Here is a 20,246-nt window from a genome sequence, read left to right on the forward strand (position 1 = left end):
GAGCATTAAAATTACAAGAAATGAAACTAAAATAATGAAGCTGTTTAATAATTGCAGGAGATGTGTAAATGCTTGCATTATGGATTCCTAAAATATACTATTTTACAATTTCAGAATAAAAGGTGTGAGTTTCGTGTTCAGTATTGAGAGAGGTGAGCGGGTAAAGATTGCAGATCGTGACCACTCACTCCCTCCATTGAGCTCATTCTTCAACACACCTCAAAAGGTTAAAAGCACCTCACAAACACATGAAAAGAATGATTCCTGCTCTATCTGAGCATTCATTCCATTTCACTCTTCACTAAAATCATCTTCAGTATTTTTACTTTGATTTTACACAATTATTTAGTTATCTGTCCTGCTTTAAACATTTGAATAAAAATAAAATCCCTGCCATTCTAAAATGCCTTAAATAAATCTCCAATTGGTTCAACCCCTGGTCCAAAGTATGTTTGTTTTGTTCGACGCAGTTACATGAGACACTGAAGTCAGTCTTCTCAAATCAGCTCATTGATTCCCTGCTAATGACAAAATCCAAGGCAGGCAAGGGTCTCAAATGACGAAGACGAGTCCATATGAACCTTCAGCGGGAAAGTATGAGAACGAGGTTCGGGAGTTCAGAATTCGGGTGTTCTTGGTCACCAGGACAGTTTAATTTTGTTGAGTTTAACAAGGGAGAACCTCCTGCTAAGTTTGGGGAGGAATCTAAGTTAAATGAAATGGGGAGGTCTCTCTGACTTCTGCTCAGCTCACATCCTGAGAGACAATGCTGCTGGCGAGTGGGCTCATGGGGTGACCAGATTCCTAGGCTTTCAAAGGGACTGTCCCAGTTTCTCAAACTCTGCTGAGTTCCTGATAATTTCCCGAAAATAGTACAAATAGCTCAGTTCTCATCTCTTCCCTAGCTGAGAATGTAATCTGGGTCTTAGGAGAGAGTCAGTCTGACATAATTGGTTTTTTTTCCCTGGAAGCCCCCATTACTTCACCTAGCACTGTACACAGTGAATCCTATATCCTGGAAGAGACTTCACAGTAAGGTAGAACGTTTTCAAGGTCAGCATCCTGTATCACCCCTGCCAATACTCAGCCTCTCTCCTCAGCCTTCACCTCACCCCTGCCAGAGAAAGTAGGAGCAGGAGGAGGCCATTCAGCCCTTCGAGCCTACTCTGCCATTCAATATGAAGATGGCTAATTAATTATCTAACTCACTATCCTGTTTTTGCTTTCTCTTCCCCCAAGCTTTTTGATCTCTTTAGCCCTAAGAAATATGTCTAACTCCTTCTTGAAAATAGTTAATGTTTTAGTTACAACCACTTCCTGTGGCAGAGAGTTCCACAGGCTTCCCAATCGCTGGGTGAAGACATTTATTGTTATCTCAGTCCTAAATTGCCTACTCCATATCCTTGGACTGTGAGCCCTCGTTCTGGACACCAAAGGAGCTGTCTTTAGCACCGAAAGGCCCCTTTGTGGATGACCTTTTAGAAACAAAGTGTAGAAGGTCACCAACTCCAGCTGGAGATAGTCCGGAAAGTGTTATCATGTGACTATTACCCCCGCCACCCCCATTCCCCACCCACCCACATTTCAATGTCCAACCTTGAGACTCCTCCCACTGGTCACCCAATGTGTTAATCTTCAGCGATGCCCCTCTTTCCCATGCCTGTTAAACTCATCTTGGTTTCTCACTTAAAAATCTGGTCACCTTATGGACTCTGCCCAGAGACTTCAATCTGTCAGGAAGCTGCACCCTGGAAATTCAGGAATAGTTATCAAGCAGAAATATCAATAAGCGATTGTGATGACCCATTATCCCTGGTGCTGCTGATTTTGGAGTTAATGGTAGCAAACACTGCTCCTCATCACATGCAGAAGAATTGATTTCTCTTCTCTATGCATATTTAATGGTAGCGTACTCAGTTGACTCCTCAGTCATCACCATAACTTGTCCTGCGGTTTTCTTTCGGAAGAACTGGATATCAGCGTAATACAGCTCCCCTTCCTCCAACTGAAACACAATGGAAGATACAGAATTTTTACTACAGCTAGTATCAAGCCCCTTCTGCACCCACTCTCCGCACATACTGCACCAGAGAACAAACTCTTCAACCGCTCGTCAGGGACAAAGTCTGGATCCGATCGTTGGGTGTGAAGGTCCCATCAGGCTTTCAGCTAAAGGTACAGGCCCTTTGAACAGCTCCAGAAGCTTCTCTTTGATGAACCTACAGCCCTTCCTCCTAGCAGAAACAGTGCCAGCTGGGGTACTGAAATGGAGGAAGGGCAGTTCAAATAATCATTTTGCCAGTAAAGGAACCTGCGTATTGCTAATTAAAGATCATTTTAACAAAGTTTCCTGTTCAAATGCACTCATAAGGACATTCCACAAGAATACAAATAATGCCATCCAATATTAAAACTACAGGAGAGGAGCGTGCTGAACTCTGATTGTTAGAAGGGTTGTCAGGGAGAGTATATCCAATGGTACTGATTGACAGTTAACTGCCAGGCTTTGTTAAATTTAAAACCAATCAGGTTGAAGCTGACTGGTCAATGAACCAGCATGAATGTCACATTTCTTGCTAATTTGAATCAAATAAAAGAGTAAGGGCATCCTTTTGGCTTCAAAGAACATTGGTCCTGTGTATCGATACGCATAGCTTCCTGTAAAGGCAAGTACAGCACACTACAGGCCCGGTGAACTGGGCTGTCAGTGAAATTCCTCACATATTCTGGATTATCCAGCAAATAGTGTCCAACATGAACATTAACATCTACCATCAGACAAGATTCTGCAATGGGGAGGCTCAGGAGAGCTCTCAGCTGTCCTCCACAGGTGCATTGTAGGTGGCTTGCCCAAATACTGATAAAAGACACTAGCTGGAGGGTAAACTGAGGGTGAGGGTAAACTGAAGATGAGGGGGACTGTGCAGGAGCTTCCATTCAGGGAGCTCGAGCAAGAAAGGAGTCAGCATAGTATAGAGAGGCAATCACTGCATGAAGAAGAAGAGGCGAAGGATTTCAGAATTTTCCATCACACTGGTCAAAGTTTTTCCCATTTTCAGATCACATGAGATGGGGGCAAAAGTAGACCATTCTGCCCATCAAGTCTGTTCTGCCATTCAATGAGATCATGGCTGATTTAATAATTCTCAGTTCCACTTTCCTGCCTTTTCCCTCATAATCCTTGATTCCCTTCCTTCATAAAAGTCACTTGTATAGTTTAAACTTCGGTTTTCCAAACCATAGACAACACAAATCAAATCCGAGAGCCTGACCTCATAAGGCATGAGAAAACACACTCTAGTTGCAAGACATTGGCTGCAATCTGTGGCTGAGGCTGTCTGTACCTGCAGACTGATTATAAACTATTTCACATAAACAAAACCTTTTCCACCAAAACCGAGCATGTTTGGTTCGGCACCCAGTGCTAGTTTGCTCCGCACACAGCTCTCCACCACTTTCCCGTGCGCAGTGTTGGCATTGGGTAATAAATGCTGAGCTAACCCATGAATCTCCATTCATGTGAAGGAATAAAGAAAAAACATTGATAAAGGGAACATTTCAAACCCCTCCCAACAGGGTGACCAATAAGGTGGGACCAAACAACAGAAGAAGAGAGCAGGGATGGAGGAGGAAGCAACTTTGACAAACCTTAGACAGAGTTACCTCAGAGTTAAGGGAGAATTCAGAGGCCTTGCTCTGCAATATAAGGGAATGATTCTGAAAGAGTTAATGTTGCAATCGCACTAAGCTCCACCCAATCTCATTTGTCACACATTCTTGGATAGAAAATATTAGTCTTGAATGAGATCCCAGTTGGGCCACACTTAGTTCCAGACTACTTGAAGATGGTCAGTGTAACTTGTACCAATTGTTATCATGTTATAAACTATCTTTCCTTGTTTAAGGCAAGGCCCTCTTCAAGTTTAGAACCCGTAGCACTTATGATTAGACAAGCCTTTGAACACAGCATAGCAAACAAGATTATGAAGAGAGGTTGGATTGATTAGGACAATATTGCTGGAGTTTCATAGAATGAGAGGTTTGTCATAGAAACATTTAATAGTTTGATTGGATAAGATGCAGGAAGGATGTTCCCAATAACCTGGGAGTCCAAATCAAGAATCACAGTCAGGAATCACAGTCAAAGGGTAAACCATTCAGAACTGAGGTGAGGAGAAATGTCTTCACCCACAGAGTTGGGAGCCTGTGGAGTTCTCTAACACAGAAAGTGGTTGAAGCCAAACATTACATATTTTGAAGGAGCTAAACATAGGTCTAAAGGGATCAAATGGTAAAACGAGAGAACAGGCGATTGAGTTGGATGTTCAGTCATGATAATCTTGAATGGCACAGCAGGCTCAAAGGGCTGAATGGCCTACTATGGCTCCGACTTTCTATGCGTCTACGATTGAAGACAGTGATCTAGCTCAACCATCGAAATTCAAAATATTACAGGTCCTTGATCAGGACTGGAGCATTTTATCATTCCATTCAGAATGGCTTCCTGATGATTTGAAGCGATGATCTTTCCAGCGAGGTTTTTGTGGCTCAGCAGATCACTGAGTAATACTTACAGGGTCTGGCTGGTAGGGTCTGGGGTACTCCAACCAGCTCCACAGGAGTGGGGAGGAGGCTCAGGTTTAAATGGAACTGGTGGGTCACAATCAAGGAAGGGGTCGCACCTGACACTAGAAAGGTCACATGACCAGAGAATACAGCTAGTCACAATACACCTTAGCAACTTGTTCTCCCTCTCTCAAGGTTTATCCAGAATCAGGAGCCATGAGATTACAACTGGAGTTAGAGGTTGCTCAGGGATAATGTCAGCAAACAATTCCATAGAGGTTAGTAGAATGGGAATCTGGAATTCTTCATCTACAAAAAGTAAAGCAGGAAGTCCATGGCACATTTGAAAATGGACACTGATCTTCGTTTTGTGTTAGACAAGATCAAGGCAGCTAAATACAATTCTCATACAGGTCAGCCATGATCTCTTTGAATGGACCAACAGTCCAAAGGCTTGAATTCGACATGATCATGGCTGATCATCCAGCTCCGTCCCCTGTTCCTGCTTCCTCCCCATAGCCTTTGATCACTTCAGCCTGAAGAATGAGATCTATCTCCTTCTGGATAATATTCAATGTTGTGACCTTAACCACTTTTCATTTTCGTATGTTACCCCATTCCGAATAATTAATGCACAAGATACTTGTTAAACCTCAGTTGGAATATTGCATACAGTTGTGGGTGTCACATTAAAGGAAAGATGTGAATGCAATGGAGAGAGAGAGCATTCCTGATTTACAAGAACAGTTTCAGGGATGAGAAACTTCAGCAATCAGGACAGTTTGAAGAAGTTGAGACAATTCGGAAATCTGATAGAGGATTTCAAAATCATGAACAGGTTGGACAGAGCAGATAAGGAGAAGCTGTTTCTGCTCATAAAAGAATCACGAATGGGAGGGCATAGATTGAAAGAGAAAAAAACTTTTTCACATAATGCGTGACCAGAGTGTTGAATGCACTGCCTAGAAATGTAATGGAAGCAGGTTCAATTGAGGCACTTAGAGAGGCACTGGATGGTTATTTGAGATAATGTGAAAGGGTATGGTTAGAAAGCTGATCAGCACTTGGTAATGACGCATGTTTGAAGAGTTGGAGCAAGCTCAATGGGCCAAATGCCCCCTTTCTGCACCGTAACAATTCTGTAATCCTGTGATGTGTGCTTCGATCCAAGCTGTCGGAGGTTAAATAGTAACTCAGCGCCATTACTGGAATACCTGCACACACTGTTTCCCTGTAAAAGTGGTTCCTTCACAACATCACAGCTAACATTGAAAAGAATGAAGGCAAACCAAACAGGGTTACAGAGAGAGAACTGTAATGGATGGTAACAGGATGATAACTGTTTATGTTCAATACTTACTGGAGTAGGGGCCTGTTCGTTTTTCTGCACTTTTTCTGAAAGAAAATAAGAATTTCCAAGTTTATTTTCACTGTCATTTCTGGCTGATAATAACAGGAAAACAGGATCGTTGACAAAAATATTGAGTTATACTGAATGTCTGATGACTAGCTATACATTCGATGGTCCATACTAAGGGACTACAGCACTGTCAGAGGGACAGTGCTGAGGGACTACCGTACTGTCAGAAGATCAGTAATGAGGGAGTGTTGCACTGTCAGAGGGTCAGTGCTGAGGGACTGCTGCACTATCAGAGGGTCAGTACTGAGGCAGTGCTGCACTGTCAGAATGTCAGCACTGAGGGAGTGCTGCACTGTCGGAGGATCAACACTGAGTGAGTGCTGCACTGTCAGAGGGTTAGTACTGAGGAAGTGCCGCACAGACAGAGGGTCAGTATTGGGGAGGGGGAGGCCGCACTGTTGGAGGGCCAGTAGTGAGGGAGTGCCGCACTGACAGAGGGTCAGTACTGAGGAGGCATTGCTCTGTCGAAAGGTCAGTATTGAGGGAGTGCTGCACTGTCAGAGGGTCGGTACTGAGGAAGCATTGCTCTGTCGAATGGTCAGTGCTAAGGGAGTGCTGCACTGTCAGAGGGTCAGTGCTGAGGGACTGCTGCACTGTCAGAGGGTCAGTGCTGAGGGACTGCTGCACTGTCAGAGGGTCAGTACTAAGGGACTGCTGCACTGTTGGGAGAGCCACTTGAAAAGGAATGGTCTTCCCCTTCCTTCTGTGCTCCAGTTTTGCTCGGTCCCTCATCCTTGATCCTAACAAATGATTGGCTACAGGTGCTGAAGCAGACTTGTTTCACTGATGACTTCCATCCCAATCTCAGGGTTAGGCATATTCCTGTGGCCTGATAGAGGGAGCATACCTCTACGACTGTCTGTCTGATGTCTTCAAGATGAGTGCTTGAAAATAACATTGGGCAGAAAAACCATTTTACTGATATTTCATAATTAATATTAAGCAATCGATATCACCTGGAATGATCATTACTGTGGATTTGAATTTGTTTTCTTACCACTGACTGTTGCATAGACTGTATTAAGCTCTTCTTCAGAGGTCCTGTTTGATATGGTGCAGAAATATAAAGTCAATGATTTAATATCAGGACTGCAGAAGGAGAAAAGAATGTCAAAGTGATGGAGAAAGCCCGTTATTCTGTCAAATAAACCTTGCACATGTTGGAAGGTGCCGACTGGTGCCTACTTCTCCCATCATGATAGCTTTAGGTTTAACAAATCAAAGCTGTTCCCATTGGCTGATGGAACAAGGACTGGCAGGTGCATATTGAAGGATTTGGATGAGAAAAGCAGAGTGGATCTGAGGAAGATCTCTGTAACCAGGGGTGGGAATGACCAGAACACGGGTGCCTGTGAGGAGAGTGGAAGGGGAGAGAATGAATGATTTCAAAAAGAGATTAGAAGGGCACTTGAGGGAAATGATCTTGCACAGTTATAGGACAGAGCAGGGAGTTACATTGATGAGATTGAGCCACATTGAGCTAGTATGGATGTGATGGGAAGAATAGCCTACTTCTTTTCTGTAAATGACTTGAGACATGAAAGGATGTATTTGAGTGTGACCAACAAATTTCTTCAGATACACCAAAACTTAATGTTAGCAGCTGAGAGACTAAGCTAGAGAGGATTGAGGTTTGTAAAGAAGAGGTGTTAGCAGTTCTGGAGAGTATGAAAATAGATAAGTCCCCTGCGCCAGTTAGGATATATCCTAGGATTCTCTGGGAAGCTAAGGAGGAGATTGCAGAATGTTTTGCTTTGATCTTTGTGTCATCATTGTCGACAGAAATAGTGCCAGAAGACTGGAGGATAGCAAATATCTCCTTGCTCAAGAAGGGGAGTAGAGACAACTCTGGTAATTATAGACCAGTGGACCTTACTTTAGTTGTGGGTAAAGTGTTGGAAAGAATTGGAAAAGCTAGGATTTATAATCATCTAGAAAGGAATAAATTGATTAGGGATAGTCAACACAGTTTTGTGAAGGGTAGGTTGTGCCTCACAAACCTTATTGAGGTCCTTGAGAAAGTGACCTAATATATGGATGAAGGTAAAGCGATTGATGTGGTGTACATAGATTTCAGTAAAGTGTTTGATAAGGTTCCACATGGTAGGCTATTGCAGAAAATATGGAGGCATGGGATTCAGGGTGATTTAGCGATTTGGATCAGAAATTAGCTAGCTGAAAGAAGACAGTGGGTGGTGGTTGATGGGAAATATTCATCCTGGAGTTCAGTTACTAGTGGGGTACCGCAAGGATCTGGTTTGGGGCCACTGCTGTTTGTCATTTTTATAAATGACCTGGATGAGGGTGGAGAAGGATGGGTTAGTAAATTTGTGGATGACACTAAGGTCAGAGGAGTTGTGAATAGTGCCGAAGGATGTTGTCAGTTACAGAGGGACATAGATAAGCTGCAGAGCTGGGCTGAGAGGTCACAAATGGAGTTTAGTGTGGAAAAGTGTGAAGTGATTTACTTTGGAAGTAGCAACAGGAATACAAAGTACTAGGCTAATGGTAAGATTCTTGGTAGTGTAGATGAGCAGAGAGATCTCAGTGTTCATGTACAAAGATCCCTGAAAGTTGCTAGGGTTGATAAGGTTGTTAAGAAGGCCTACGGTGTGTTAGTTCTTATTATTAGTCACGAGTTTCAGAGTCATGAGGTCATGCTGCAAGTGTACAGAACTGTGGTGTGGCCGCATTTGGAATATTTCATACAGTTCTGGTCCCCACTTTATAGGAAGGATGTGGAAGCTTTGGAAAGAGTTCAGAGGAGATTTACTTAGGTGTTGCCTGATATGGAGGGATGAAATTATGAGGAAAGGCTGAGGGATTGAGGCTGTGTTCATTAGAGGGAAGAAGGTTGAGATGTGACTTAATAGAGACAGATCAGATAATCAGAGGGTGGATGGGGTGGACAGTAAGAGCCTTTTTCCTCAGATGGTGATGGCTAGCGTGAGGGGACATAGCTATAAATTGAGGGGTGATAGATATAGAACAGATGGAACTGTGTAGGTTAGATGGGTATCAGATTAATTTCACAGGACGGTGCAACATTGAGGGCCAAAGGACTTGTACTGCATTCTATGTTCTATGTCAAAGGTAGTTTCTTTACTCAGAGAGTAGTCCGGGCATGGAACGCACTGCCTGCAACAGTAGAAGACTGGCCAACTTTAGGAGCATTTAAATGGTCATTGGATAAACATATGGATGAAAATAGAATAGTGCAGGATACATGGGCTTCAGATTGATTTCAGAGATTGGCACAGCAAGAGCTGAAGGGACTATATTGCGCTATACTGTTCCATGTTCTATGTTCTAACAGCCCAAGAATTTCTGAAAGTTGAGTCAATGCCGGGATCAGTGTTGTTCAAGGTTGCCTTGTGGATGTGGTCAGGAATATAGATGGACTGCTTCATTCTGCTGTGACCTTTCTCCTGGTTGTTGTGATAATGTCATGAAGGAGCTCCTAGAAAGCACCATTTGTGCCGAAGGAGTCATCTTCCCAGACTGCCTTCACTTTCAGATAGCATCAGCACAATGGGCTGAATTAAAACTTCGGAAACAGCAGCGAATTGCTGGGCACTGTTCTGAATGTTGATCAGAACAGGAGCTCCTGATCAACCAGTGTACAATGTCTAGCGTCCATTAATGCTATCAGCAACTTTGGCAAACTCATGATAGAGAAATAGTTTGGTGCAGTCTATCAAAAATTATAAATCAGAATTTATGTTCAAACAAAACAATCACCAGTCACAACTCCCAAAAACCAAACATCAGGAATTAACAACACCTCCTCAAGAGTGGCTCCAACTGAAATCACAGCTCACCTCCGTGACTGAGCTGAGAATAACAGTTTGTTACTTGGACACTTGTTATCATGCTTATTGTTTATTCCCATGGATTACAAATGTGTAAAATTCCTTCTTGTACATTGTCTGCACAAAAAAGTTACAGTGATCTTAAAAAGCACCTTGCAGATTGTAGAAGAACTAGGGCAGCTAATATATGGGAACACCTGCAAGTTCCCCTCCAAGCCACTCCCCATCCTGACTTGAAAATATATCACTGCTCCTTCAGTGTCGCTGGGTCAAAATTCTGGAATTCCCTCCCTTAGGGCATTGTGGGTCTATGTACAGCACGTGGTCTGCAGTGGCTCAAGAAGGCAGCTCATCACCACCTTCTCAAGGCAACTAGAGACGGAGCAATAAATGCTGGACCAGCCTGTGAGACCCACATCCTGTGAGTGAATAAAAATAATGCAGAAGAGATGGTTCTAAAGATGGATAGAGAGGGCCGGGAAAGAGGGGAAAAAACTGATAGAGAAGTTGATGGTGAACTCCAGAAATCATAGACACATGTTTTGAAATTCAAAACGCTAATAGCCATCTGAAAAATTGCAGCGCATCATAGGTCTGGGTAAGTTTACATTCATTAGGCTCCTGTAAGTGGGAAAATGTCTTTGACACCGTTGCCAAAGTGCTGATGTCATCCATGTACCCATCAATATTTAATTCAAGATTATAATCCGGTGAGATAGGGAATGCGATTGTATTTACCCTTCTGGTTTTGATAGGGATTGAAAACAGGCCCATTTCTTCATGTAAAGAAGTACGATGAGAAAGATGCAGAGTAAGAGAACAAATGCCAGGGTGGCACCAATGATGATCATTAATAACCAATTTCCAGGTTGTTCTGTAAAATACCAAAATCAAGGTTTAATGTAACATCAGCAACACAAATCAAGTTAGCCAATGGATATCTGTCCTTTGGAACAGCCAGCTTCATACAGGAGTGATGGAAAAGCAGAGCTCTCTCTCATGTGGATAGGACTGCCCTGAGGGATGTACCACATGTGGGGCGTGTACAGAAGGAGGACAACACTAAGAAACAGACAGGACAAAAAAACTGCTGTTGGTGACCACTGCCTTTCAAAGGAACTGTTACATTTGTTATGGACCAGGCCAGGCCTCCTCAAAATATTTCAAGAAAGTAGCCTAGACCCTAACTTTTCTCGTTTTTTCAAACAGGTGGAAAGTGGACATACCAGGAGTGATGCAGCTGCCCAATCATTCAGTTTTAAACAAAACAGCATTTATTCATACACAAACACAAGAAAACAGAATTTAGAATAATATAACTATTTGAAACCCAAATTGACTCTATCGCAACAGAATGATGCTGTTCTGAATACCAGCAACATTCCCATAAATACTCCTTGGCAGAAAGGTAATTTCATAGAACATAGAACAGTTCAGCATAGTACAGGCCCTTCAGCCCTCGACACTGTGTTGGCCTTTTATCTATTTAAGGTCAGACTAACTCACATACACTTAATTCCATGTACTACCTTACATGTGCCTATCCAAGAGTCGCTTAAATATCCCTAATGTCACTGACTCTACTACCACTGCTGGCAGTGCTTTCCACGTACCTGCCATGCTCTTTGTAAAGAACCTACCTCTGATATCTGCCCTAAACCTTTTCCCAATTATCTTGAAATTATGCCCCTTCATGATAAACATTTCTGCCATGGGAAATAGTATCTGGCTATCCACTCTATCTATGCCTCCCAACATCTTGTACGCCTCTGTCAAGTCATCTCTCATCCTTCTTCACTCCAATGAGAAAAGCCCCAGCTTCCTCAACCTCTCTTCATAAGACAAGCCCTCTAGTCCAGGCAGCATCCTGGTAAATCTCCTCTGCACCCTCTCTAAAGCTTCCACATCTTTTCTATACGGAGCTGACCAGTAATAGGGCGGCACAGTGGCTCAGCACTTACCACTACTGCCTCACAGCACCAGGGTCCCAGGTTCAATTCCAGTCTTGAGCAACTGTTTGTGTGGAATTTTCACATTCTGCATGGGTTTGCTCCGGTCCAAAGATTTGCAGGTTAGGTGAATTGGCCATGCTAAATTGCCCATAGTGTTAGGTGCGTTAGTCAGAGGGAAGTGGATCTGGTTGGGTTACTCTGCGGAGGGTCAGTGTGGACTGGTTAGGCCGAAGGGCCTGTTTCCACACTATAGGGAATCTAATTATGTAGGGGGCATGGGGGCACAGTGGCACAGTGGTTAGCACTGCTGCCTCACAGCGCCAGAGACCCAAGTTCAATTCCCACCTCAGGCGACTGACTGTGTGGAGTTTGTACGTTTTCCCCGTGTCTGCGTGGGTTTCCTCTGGGTGCTCCGGTTTCCTCCCACAGTCCAAAGATGTGCAGGTCAGGTGAATTGGCCATGCTAAATTTCCCATAGTGTTAGGTAAGGGGTAGGGGTAGTGGGTAAGGGGTAGTGGGTAAGGGGTAGGGGTAGTGGGTAGGGGGTAGGGGGTAGGGGTATGGGTGGGTTGCGCTTCGGCAGGTCGGTGTGGACTTGTTGGGCCGAAGGGCCTATTTCCACACTGTAATCTAATCTAATCTAAATCTACTGAGCACAATATTCAGGTTCTTACAGGAGAGATGTAAGAGAGAGGGGATCAACGTGGAACTGTTTCTTTTGGTCCAGCAGCCTCTCTGGGTTCCCAGCTAAAACCTGACCAGTAGCTGCAAATAAAATAGCCAGACTGCTGAGCCCAAACCAAACCCTGAACTGAGAGAACGGGCCACTCCCCTTTCATTGTCCATGTGTTTTTAAAAAAACACTTAAAAGCTCCTTCAAGTAGCTAAACCCAGACCTATCTGTCTTAATGACCCCTCTGAAAAAAACCCAAAGACAACATAACCTTGTTAAAGGAGCAGCATTATCATACATTTTAATTCCTGTTAATTTCCCTAAACCTAATATTTATCCACTAGGCTGCATCATACAGTGCAGTTGTAATCTGGAGCAGAAAATCAAGATTCTTAATTTTGCTATTTCTCTCTTTTGCACTGAAACAGCAAGACGGATTGGTGTGACATTGGTGGCAGGAGGCAGGTCAACCAATGGGAAGCTCATTGACCATGTCTGCTGTCTCTGAAAGGTCCTGCGCCCAGATTGAACTTGTGCTATCACAATCTTTGGAATGTTATCGATGAAAAGCAGCTGTCTGAGTCTGATTATTAAAAGCTGAATCGACACGAGTATAGTACTGTTTTGTGGAATAATACAGGAATGCCAATGCACAAAATAGGAACAGGACAGGCCATTCACTAATACAACAGCTGATCTGTTTGTGATTCAAATTCCACATTTCTATTTATTCCTGATAACATAAAATTCCCTGCCTCATAAGAATCGATCCTCCTCTGCCTGAAAGAAATTTCAGTGACCCCCCACATCCACTGCATTCCAGGCAAAGAGTTCCAAAGTCACACAATGGTCGGAGGGAACTGTGCCCCACCCCCAATCTCTGCCCTAAGAGGGCAATAGTTAATTTTACTTCAATGTCTCCTAGATCTTGACTCAGCCACAAAAGGAAACATCCTTTCCACATCCACCTTGTCAAGATCATTCAGAACCTTATGCACTTTAATTAAATCCCCCTCACTCTTCTAAACTCTGTGGAAACAAAAGCAAAAATTTTACATACACTGGATATCTGACAAATAACAGAGTATGCTGGAGAAACTCAGCAGGTCTGGCAGCATCGTTGAACAGAGAAACAGAGTTAATATTATGCTCCAGGAACCCTTCTGTAGAATGAAGAAAGAGTCATGTTGGACTCAAAACATTGACTCTGTTTTTCCCTCCACCGACGCTGCCAGACCTGCTGAGTTTCTCCAGGATTTCAAGTGGAAAAAAAATCCACTTTTTTTAGTCCTTTGTCATAAAATAGCCAATTTATTCTTGAGGTCAGTCGAGTAAGCCACCTCTTAACTACCTCCAATACATTTATTTTCTTATATGAGGAGACTAGAGCGCACACAGTATTCAAGATGTTCTGGTCACCCTGTTATAGGAAGGATATTATCAAGCTCGGGAGGATTCAGAAAAGATTTACGAGGGTGTTGCTGGGAATGGCAGATTTGATTTATAAAGAGAGACCAGATAGGCTGAGACCTTTTTTCACTGGAGCCTAGGAGGTTGAGGGGTGACCTTATAGAGATTTATAAAATCGTGAGGGCAAGGATAAGGTGAATGACAGGTGTCTTTTCCCTAAGGTGGGGGATTTCAAGACCAGGCAGCACATTGTTAAGGTGAAAGGAGAAAGATTCAAATCAGATATGAGAAGCAAACTCTTTACACAGAAAAGGGTGAGTGTGTGGAATGAACTTCCAGAGGAAGTGATGACTACGGATACAATTGCAACGTTTCAAAGATATTCGTATTAGTACATGAATAAGAAACATTTGGTTTTTTTTATCTTTATTCTGTTTCCACCACCAGGAAGAAAGGAAACACCCGAGTGGCCAGTGACAAGCAGTGCCCCTCACATCAAAGGGCAATGCTGTGTGATCAAACAGTGAAGGGGAGGGCACGGGTTAAATCAAAATAGAGTTGGGGGAAATAATGCACTCAATTCCTTACGATGCCCACCTCTCCCTGAACAACTCCAGGGTGTTGGTGGACACCGCGTGCTCCTTCTCCAAGGACACCCGGGCTCTAACGTAACCCCGGAAGAGGGGCAGGCAGTCGGCCCTAACGACCCCCTCCATGGTCCACTGCCTGGACCTGTTGATGGCCAGTTTGGCCAGGCCCAGGAGCAGACCCACGAGGAGGTCTTCAGACCTGCCCTCCCTCCTCCGTACCGGGTGCCCGAAGATCAGGAGCGTGGGACTGAAGTGCAACCAAAAGCAGAGGAGGAAGTTTTTAAGAAAATCAAAAAGGGAGTGCAAACGCCCACACCCAATATACACATGGTCCACGGACTCCACAGCGCCACAGAACAAGCAGTTGGGCTGGGAGTCCGTGAACCACCGCAATCTGCGGTTGCAAGGTACCGCTGCGTGCAGCACCCTCCACCCCAGATCCCCGAGAGAAAGGGGGAGGACTCCCGTGTAGAGAGCCCTACACTGAGGATCCCCACCGCCCGGTGGCAAATGGGCACGCCAAGGCGTGTCCGGACGGTGGATGAGGGAGAAGAGGTGGACGGTGTGCAGCAGCAGTCTATACAGGGCCCTCCATTTTACATCCTTAAAAGGGACAAAGTTAAAATTCCGGAGGCGGCTCAGGTTGTGGGGCACAGGCTCCCGTGGGAAGTACGCGACCCTGGGGCCAATGTGAAATTCCATCTGGGCTGGGGTGAGCGCGGACGGGATCCCACCGCACACCTGAGCGTCCTCCAACTGGTGCACTACGTCGGGTCCGAGCACCGCCGTTTTAAGGCGTCGGATGGCGGTGGCCACGTACCGGACGTCTACCGCTGCCCTGCTCGCTATGTCCTGCGGCAGCGTCCAGCCCAGGCCCCCGGCACCCAGCACATCCCCGACCCTGGTCACCCTTGCCACCACGACCCTCTCCTCCGACAGCCACTCGAACCCGCGAGTGCGGAGGTGCGGATTCCTGCGCAACGGCTCCCTGACGACAGCCGCTACTCCAGCCGGAGGGTAGGCGCGACGCGATTCGACCATGTTCCAGACAGTGATCAGGTCCTGGTAAAAGACAAGCAGCGTCTTGAGGGCGATCTCCAAACCGTCATGGTTGACAAACAGGAGCTGCATGTCATAATTGAGGTTACGCACCTGGCGGAAAAAATACGTTGCCAGGGCGCACCACCGAGGAGGAGGCTCGACGTAAAGGTATCGCTGCAAGGTCTGAAGGCGGAACGTCGCGACCTGGGTGCGGACGCACACCAGCAACTGACCGCCCTCCTCAATAGGGAGACTCAGAACCTGCGCAGCGACCCAGTGCATCTTTTTGTCCCAGAAGAAGTCGACCAACATTCTCAGGATGTCAGCGACTAAACCAGGAGGAGGGACCAAAGTGACCAGCCGGTACCACAGCATGGCAGGCACCAGCTGGTTTATGAGCAGCACTCGACTCCTGTAAGATAGCACTTGGAGCAGTCCTGTCCAGCGGCCTAGGCGAGCCGAGACTTTGGCCTCCAGCTCCTGCCAGTTGGCCGGCCAGGATTCCTCATTGGGGCTGAGGTAGACCCCCAGGTGGAGGAGATGGGTGGTACTCCAGCTGAACCCCCATAACTCGTCCAGCAGAGAGTCCACCCGCCACGGACTGACCAGTAGTCCGGAACACTTGGCCCAGTTGATCCTGGCGGAAGACGCCGCCGAGTACATGGCCTGGCACTCGCGCATCCTCCCCAGGACAGCCGGGTCGGTGAAAGTGAGGAGCACATCATCGGTGTAGGCCAAGAGGACCACCCCTGTGCCCGCACCGCGCAGAACCAGCCCCAACAACCTCCTTCACAAGAGGCACAGGAAAGGCTCCACGCACAGGGAATACAGCTGGCTAGACAGGAGGCAGCCTTGACGTACTCCTCTCCCAAAGCGAAGGGGCGCCGTCAGGGACCCGTTAACTTTAACCGGACACTCTGCGGCGGCGTACAAAAGTCGGATCTGGCGACGAACTGCGTCCCGAACCCAAAAGCCCGCAGAGTCCCGAGCAGGTACTCGTGATCGTCCCTGTCGAAAGCCTTCACCTGGTTGAGAGACAGGAAGGCGCTTGGCAGACCAGCCCGTCGACAGAAATGGATCAGGTCCCGGACCAGGTGGACGTTGTCGTGTATCCTCCGGCCTGGGACCGTGTAGGACTGGTCCGGGTGAATCAAGTGGGCCAGCACGGAAGCCAGGCGAGAAGACAACATCCTGGCGAAGATTTTGTAGTCTGTGCTGAGGAGGGAGATCGGACGCCAGTTCTTCAAAGAACGAAGGTCCCCCTTCTTTGGCAGCAGGACGATGACCGCCCTGCGCCAAGAAAGGGGCAGCTCTCTGGCATTTAGACACTCCCCCAGGACCTGTGCGTAGTTGCTCCCCAGGACGTCCCAGAACACCCTGAAGAACTCCACAGTCAGCCCGTCCAGCCCCGGGGACTTGCCCCTCGAGAGCCGGCCAAGGGCGCCGGTCAGCCCCTCTAAGGTGACAGGAGCATCGAGCCTTCCGGCGTCCTCCGGGCTGAGCTGCGGCAGGTCCTCCCACAGAACTCTGCGAGCATCCCCGCTGGACGGATCCGGAGAGAACAGAGCCGTGTAATAGTTTCGAACGTGGGCCCTGATGCCCTCCGGATCCGAGACGAGGGACCTGTCGTCGGCCAGCAGCACAAGGAGCTGCTGACGGGTGCCACGCCTTTTTTCCAGTGAGTAGAAGAAGGGGGAGCCGCGGTCCAGGTCCTGCAGGAGCTGGATCCGCGACCCCACGTACGCGCCCCGAGCCCCGACGAGCTGCAGGTCCCGGAGCGCGGCCTTCTTCTCTTCGTACACCCCGCGCAGGGCCGGGTCCGCGTCGGGCTGACCGAGGCGTGACTCCAGGTCGAGCATCTCCCTCTCCAACTCCTCGATCCTGGATTTCCGCCTCTTTGTCGACCCCCTCACGTACTCCTGACAGAAGACGCGGACGTGAGCCTTGCCCACGTCCCATCATAGCCTCAGGGAGGGGAAGCTTCCCTGCTTCCTTCTCCAGCCGGCCCAGAAACGACGAAACGAGTCCTGGAACCGCTCGTCCTCCAGCAGCAGGTTGTTAAAGTGCCAGTACGCGAAGCCGAGCCTGGCGCCGAACGGAAGGAGTTCCGCCCACACCAGGTGATGGTCCGTGCATGACACCTGCCGCGTGGAGGCCTTCGGAAAACAGGAGGCGTACGCCCGTGAAACGTACAGGCGGTCGATTTTTGACGCTCCGACCCCAGGCCTCACGAAGGTGAAGGCGATGGAGTCGGGATGGAAATTCCGCCAGACGTCCGCCAGGTCGAAGGACTTGACCAAGTCCTCCAACCTCCTCCCCGACGGCCAACCGGTGCGGGCACCGCCGTGGTCCTTGTCCTTGAAGACGCAGTTAAAATCTCCCCCGAGGACGATGTACTGGCTCTCGTCAATGGAGGCGAGGTGAGCGAACACTTTGCCAAAGAAGCTCGCTTGCCTCGGCCTGGCCAGGGGAAGGTAGACATTCACCAAGAATAAGAAACATTTAAAGGGATCTGAGCCAAATGCTGGCAGGTGGGACTAGTTAATCTTGGAACTTGGTCGGAGTGGCCTGGTTGGACCGAAGAATCTGTTTCTGTGCTGTATGACTCTATAGCTCTATGATCCCATCAATGCTTGCATGACTGCAGCATAACTTCCTTGCTTTTATAGAATGGTTATCCATTTTGGAAGAGGTAGAAATGGAGAGAAACCTCAGAATGCTACTGTGCAGGGGGATCTGGGTGTTCTCATGCATGAATCACAGAAAACGTGTATGCAGGTACAATGGGTAATAAGGTAGGCAAATGGAATCTTTGCAATTACTGCAAAAGAAATAGAGCATAAAAGAAGGGAAGTGTTGCTGCAATTGTATAAGGCATCAGTGAGACCTATTTGGAGTACTGTTCAGTTTAGTCCATTGAATTATGGAGGGATGTACTGCATTGGAGGCAGTTCCAAGTAGGTTCATTAGATTGATCCCAGAGATGAAAGCATTATCTTATGAAGAAAGATTGAGCAGGTCAGTGTGATAAGAAGAGTTTTGAAGAATGCGGGGAGATCTGGTTGAGGTATGCAAGATGCTAAAGGGGATTGACAAAGTAGATATAGACAGGATGTTTCTCCTTGTGGGGAAATTTAGAATAGGTTTAGGGTAAGGGACAGCAGATTTAACACAGAGATGAGGAGAAATTACTTCGCTCAAAGCTTCATGGAATTCACTCTCCCAGAGTGTGGTGGATGCTGGGACTTTGAGTAAATTAGGAATGAATCAAATGTTTATGGAGAGCAGGCAGGAAAGTGTAGTTGAGACTGAGGTGAGATTAGTCATTCCTAGTGGCTCAGTGGTTAGCACTACAGCTTCACAGTACCAGGGACCCAAATTCGATCCCAGTCTGGGGTGACTGTCAGTGTGGTGCTTGCACATTCTCCCTGTTCTGCAGGAGTTTCTTTTGAGTCCTCCAGTTTTCTCCCACAATTCAAAGATGTGTAGGTCAGGTGGATTGGCCATGTCCATAGTGTTAGGTGCATTATTCAGAGGGAAATAGGTCTGGGTGAGTTACTCTTCGGAGGGTTGGTGTGAACTTGTTGGGTCAAATGGCATGTTTCCTGACTGGAAGTAATCTAATCTAATTTAAATGCAGGATTGAAGGGCTGAATGGCATACTCCTTCTCTGAGTTCTTAGTTTCAATTCCTCTTGTCATAAGACAACATTCCATTAGCCTCTCGATTACGTACTGTACCTGGAAGCTAACTTTCTCTGACTCCTGCATAAGAACACAGAGATTTGTCTGGATCCTGGCAGTCTCTCTGCATGCAATATCTTTGTATCAAAGTGAGAAATTTCACATTTTCTCACATTATCCTCTTTCTGCCAGATTAATACCCAATGTCTCAACTTATCCACATTCACCTGCAACTGCACGATATCTTCTTCACAACATACTTCCTGATCAAGCACATCAGTGAATTTAGTCAACATGTCTTCACTCCCCTCACCTGAGTCACTGACATATTTTGGAAAAGTACAGCATCCTATGAGAGTCTACTGATCACATGCTGCCATTCAGCCAAAACATTGCTGCATCCTTTCACCATCCTTCACAGCTAGCGGGCTAGTACTCCATCGAAGAATTCTGTTGTGGTTGGACAGATTGAACAGTGAGCCTTCCTCTGAAATCACCTCTCTCTCTCTCTCTTCTCTCAGCTCATCAGCTACTAGGATTTGTGACTGCTTATTCACCAGAAGAGCTCCTGTTAATTCCACAGTGAGCCCTCAGATCTGAAGCTTATCAGATTCCCCATCAGCTCTCTTCCAGGAGGAGACAGTGACACAGGGAAGTGGCTGGGTCTGACTGGAGGGAGGTGAGAGTGCACTCTGAAAGTTGTAACCACTTTGAAGCAGTTGATGAAAGAGGGAACATCTGCGCAGAATAGAGAGAGAACACAAGGGGTGGAAGACAGAGGAAATCACGGCAAACCTGGACACACACTATGGGAGAAAACAACAGAAATGACGACAATCTGAATTTGATGAAGTTAGAATTATGTTTGCAGCATTATAAAATCCCAGGTCAAACATAGTTTTCCTTCAGCTCATGTTGAATTTCAATGGAACAGTGTTTGAGGTCGAGGTCAGAGTGGGAGTGAGAATTAAAGTGAGAGTGAGTGGAAGCACAGCACTGATTGAGGATATGAGCCTCCACACAACAGGCTACTGGGCACCTGTTTGACCCTCTGCACCATCTCCCACATCTTGTTGATACTCAATGCTGGCACGAATAA

The 20,246-nt window shown here is 46.5% G+C and overlaps 1 protein-coding gene across 1 annotated transcript in view; it reads right to left on the reverse strand.

Moving 5' to 3' along the window:
- Window positions 1-1,595: 1,595 nt before the first annotated feature.
- The window catches only part of LOC140482695 (immunoglobulin superfamily member 2-like), a 77,367-nt gene continuing 58,716 nt past the window's right edge, over window positions 1,596-20,246 (reverse strand). The window contains exons 6-9 of the mRNA XM_072580218.1: window positions 10,537-10,672; window positions 6,984-7,027; window positions 5,927-5,961; window positions 1,596-2,005 (exon numbers count right to left, since the gene is read on the reverse strand). Of these exons, the coding sequence (XP_072436319.1) occupies window positions 1,889-2,005; window positions 5,927-5,961; window positions 6,984-7,027; window positions 10,537-10,672 (332 nt within the window). The 3' untranslated portion in view covers window positions 1,596-1,888. The remainder of the gene's footprint in view (window positions 2,006-5,926; window positions 5,962-6,983; window positions 7,028-10,536; window positions 10,673-20,246) is intronic.

Source organism: Chiloscyllium punctatum, chromosome 11 (genome assembly GCF_047496795.1).
Source record: "Chiloscyllium punctatum isolate Juve2018m chromosome 11, sChiPun1.3, whole genome shotgun sequence".
Classification (NCBI taxonomy): Eukaryota; Metazoa; Chordata; class Chondrichthyes; order Orectolobiformes; family Hemiscylliidae; genus Chiloscyllium; species Chiloscyllium punctatum.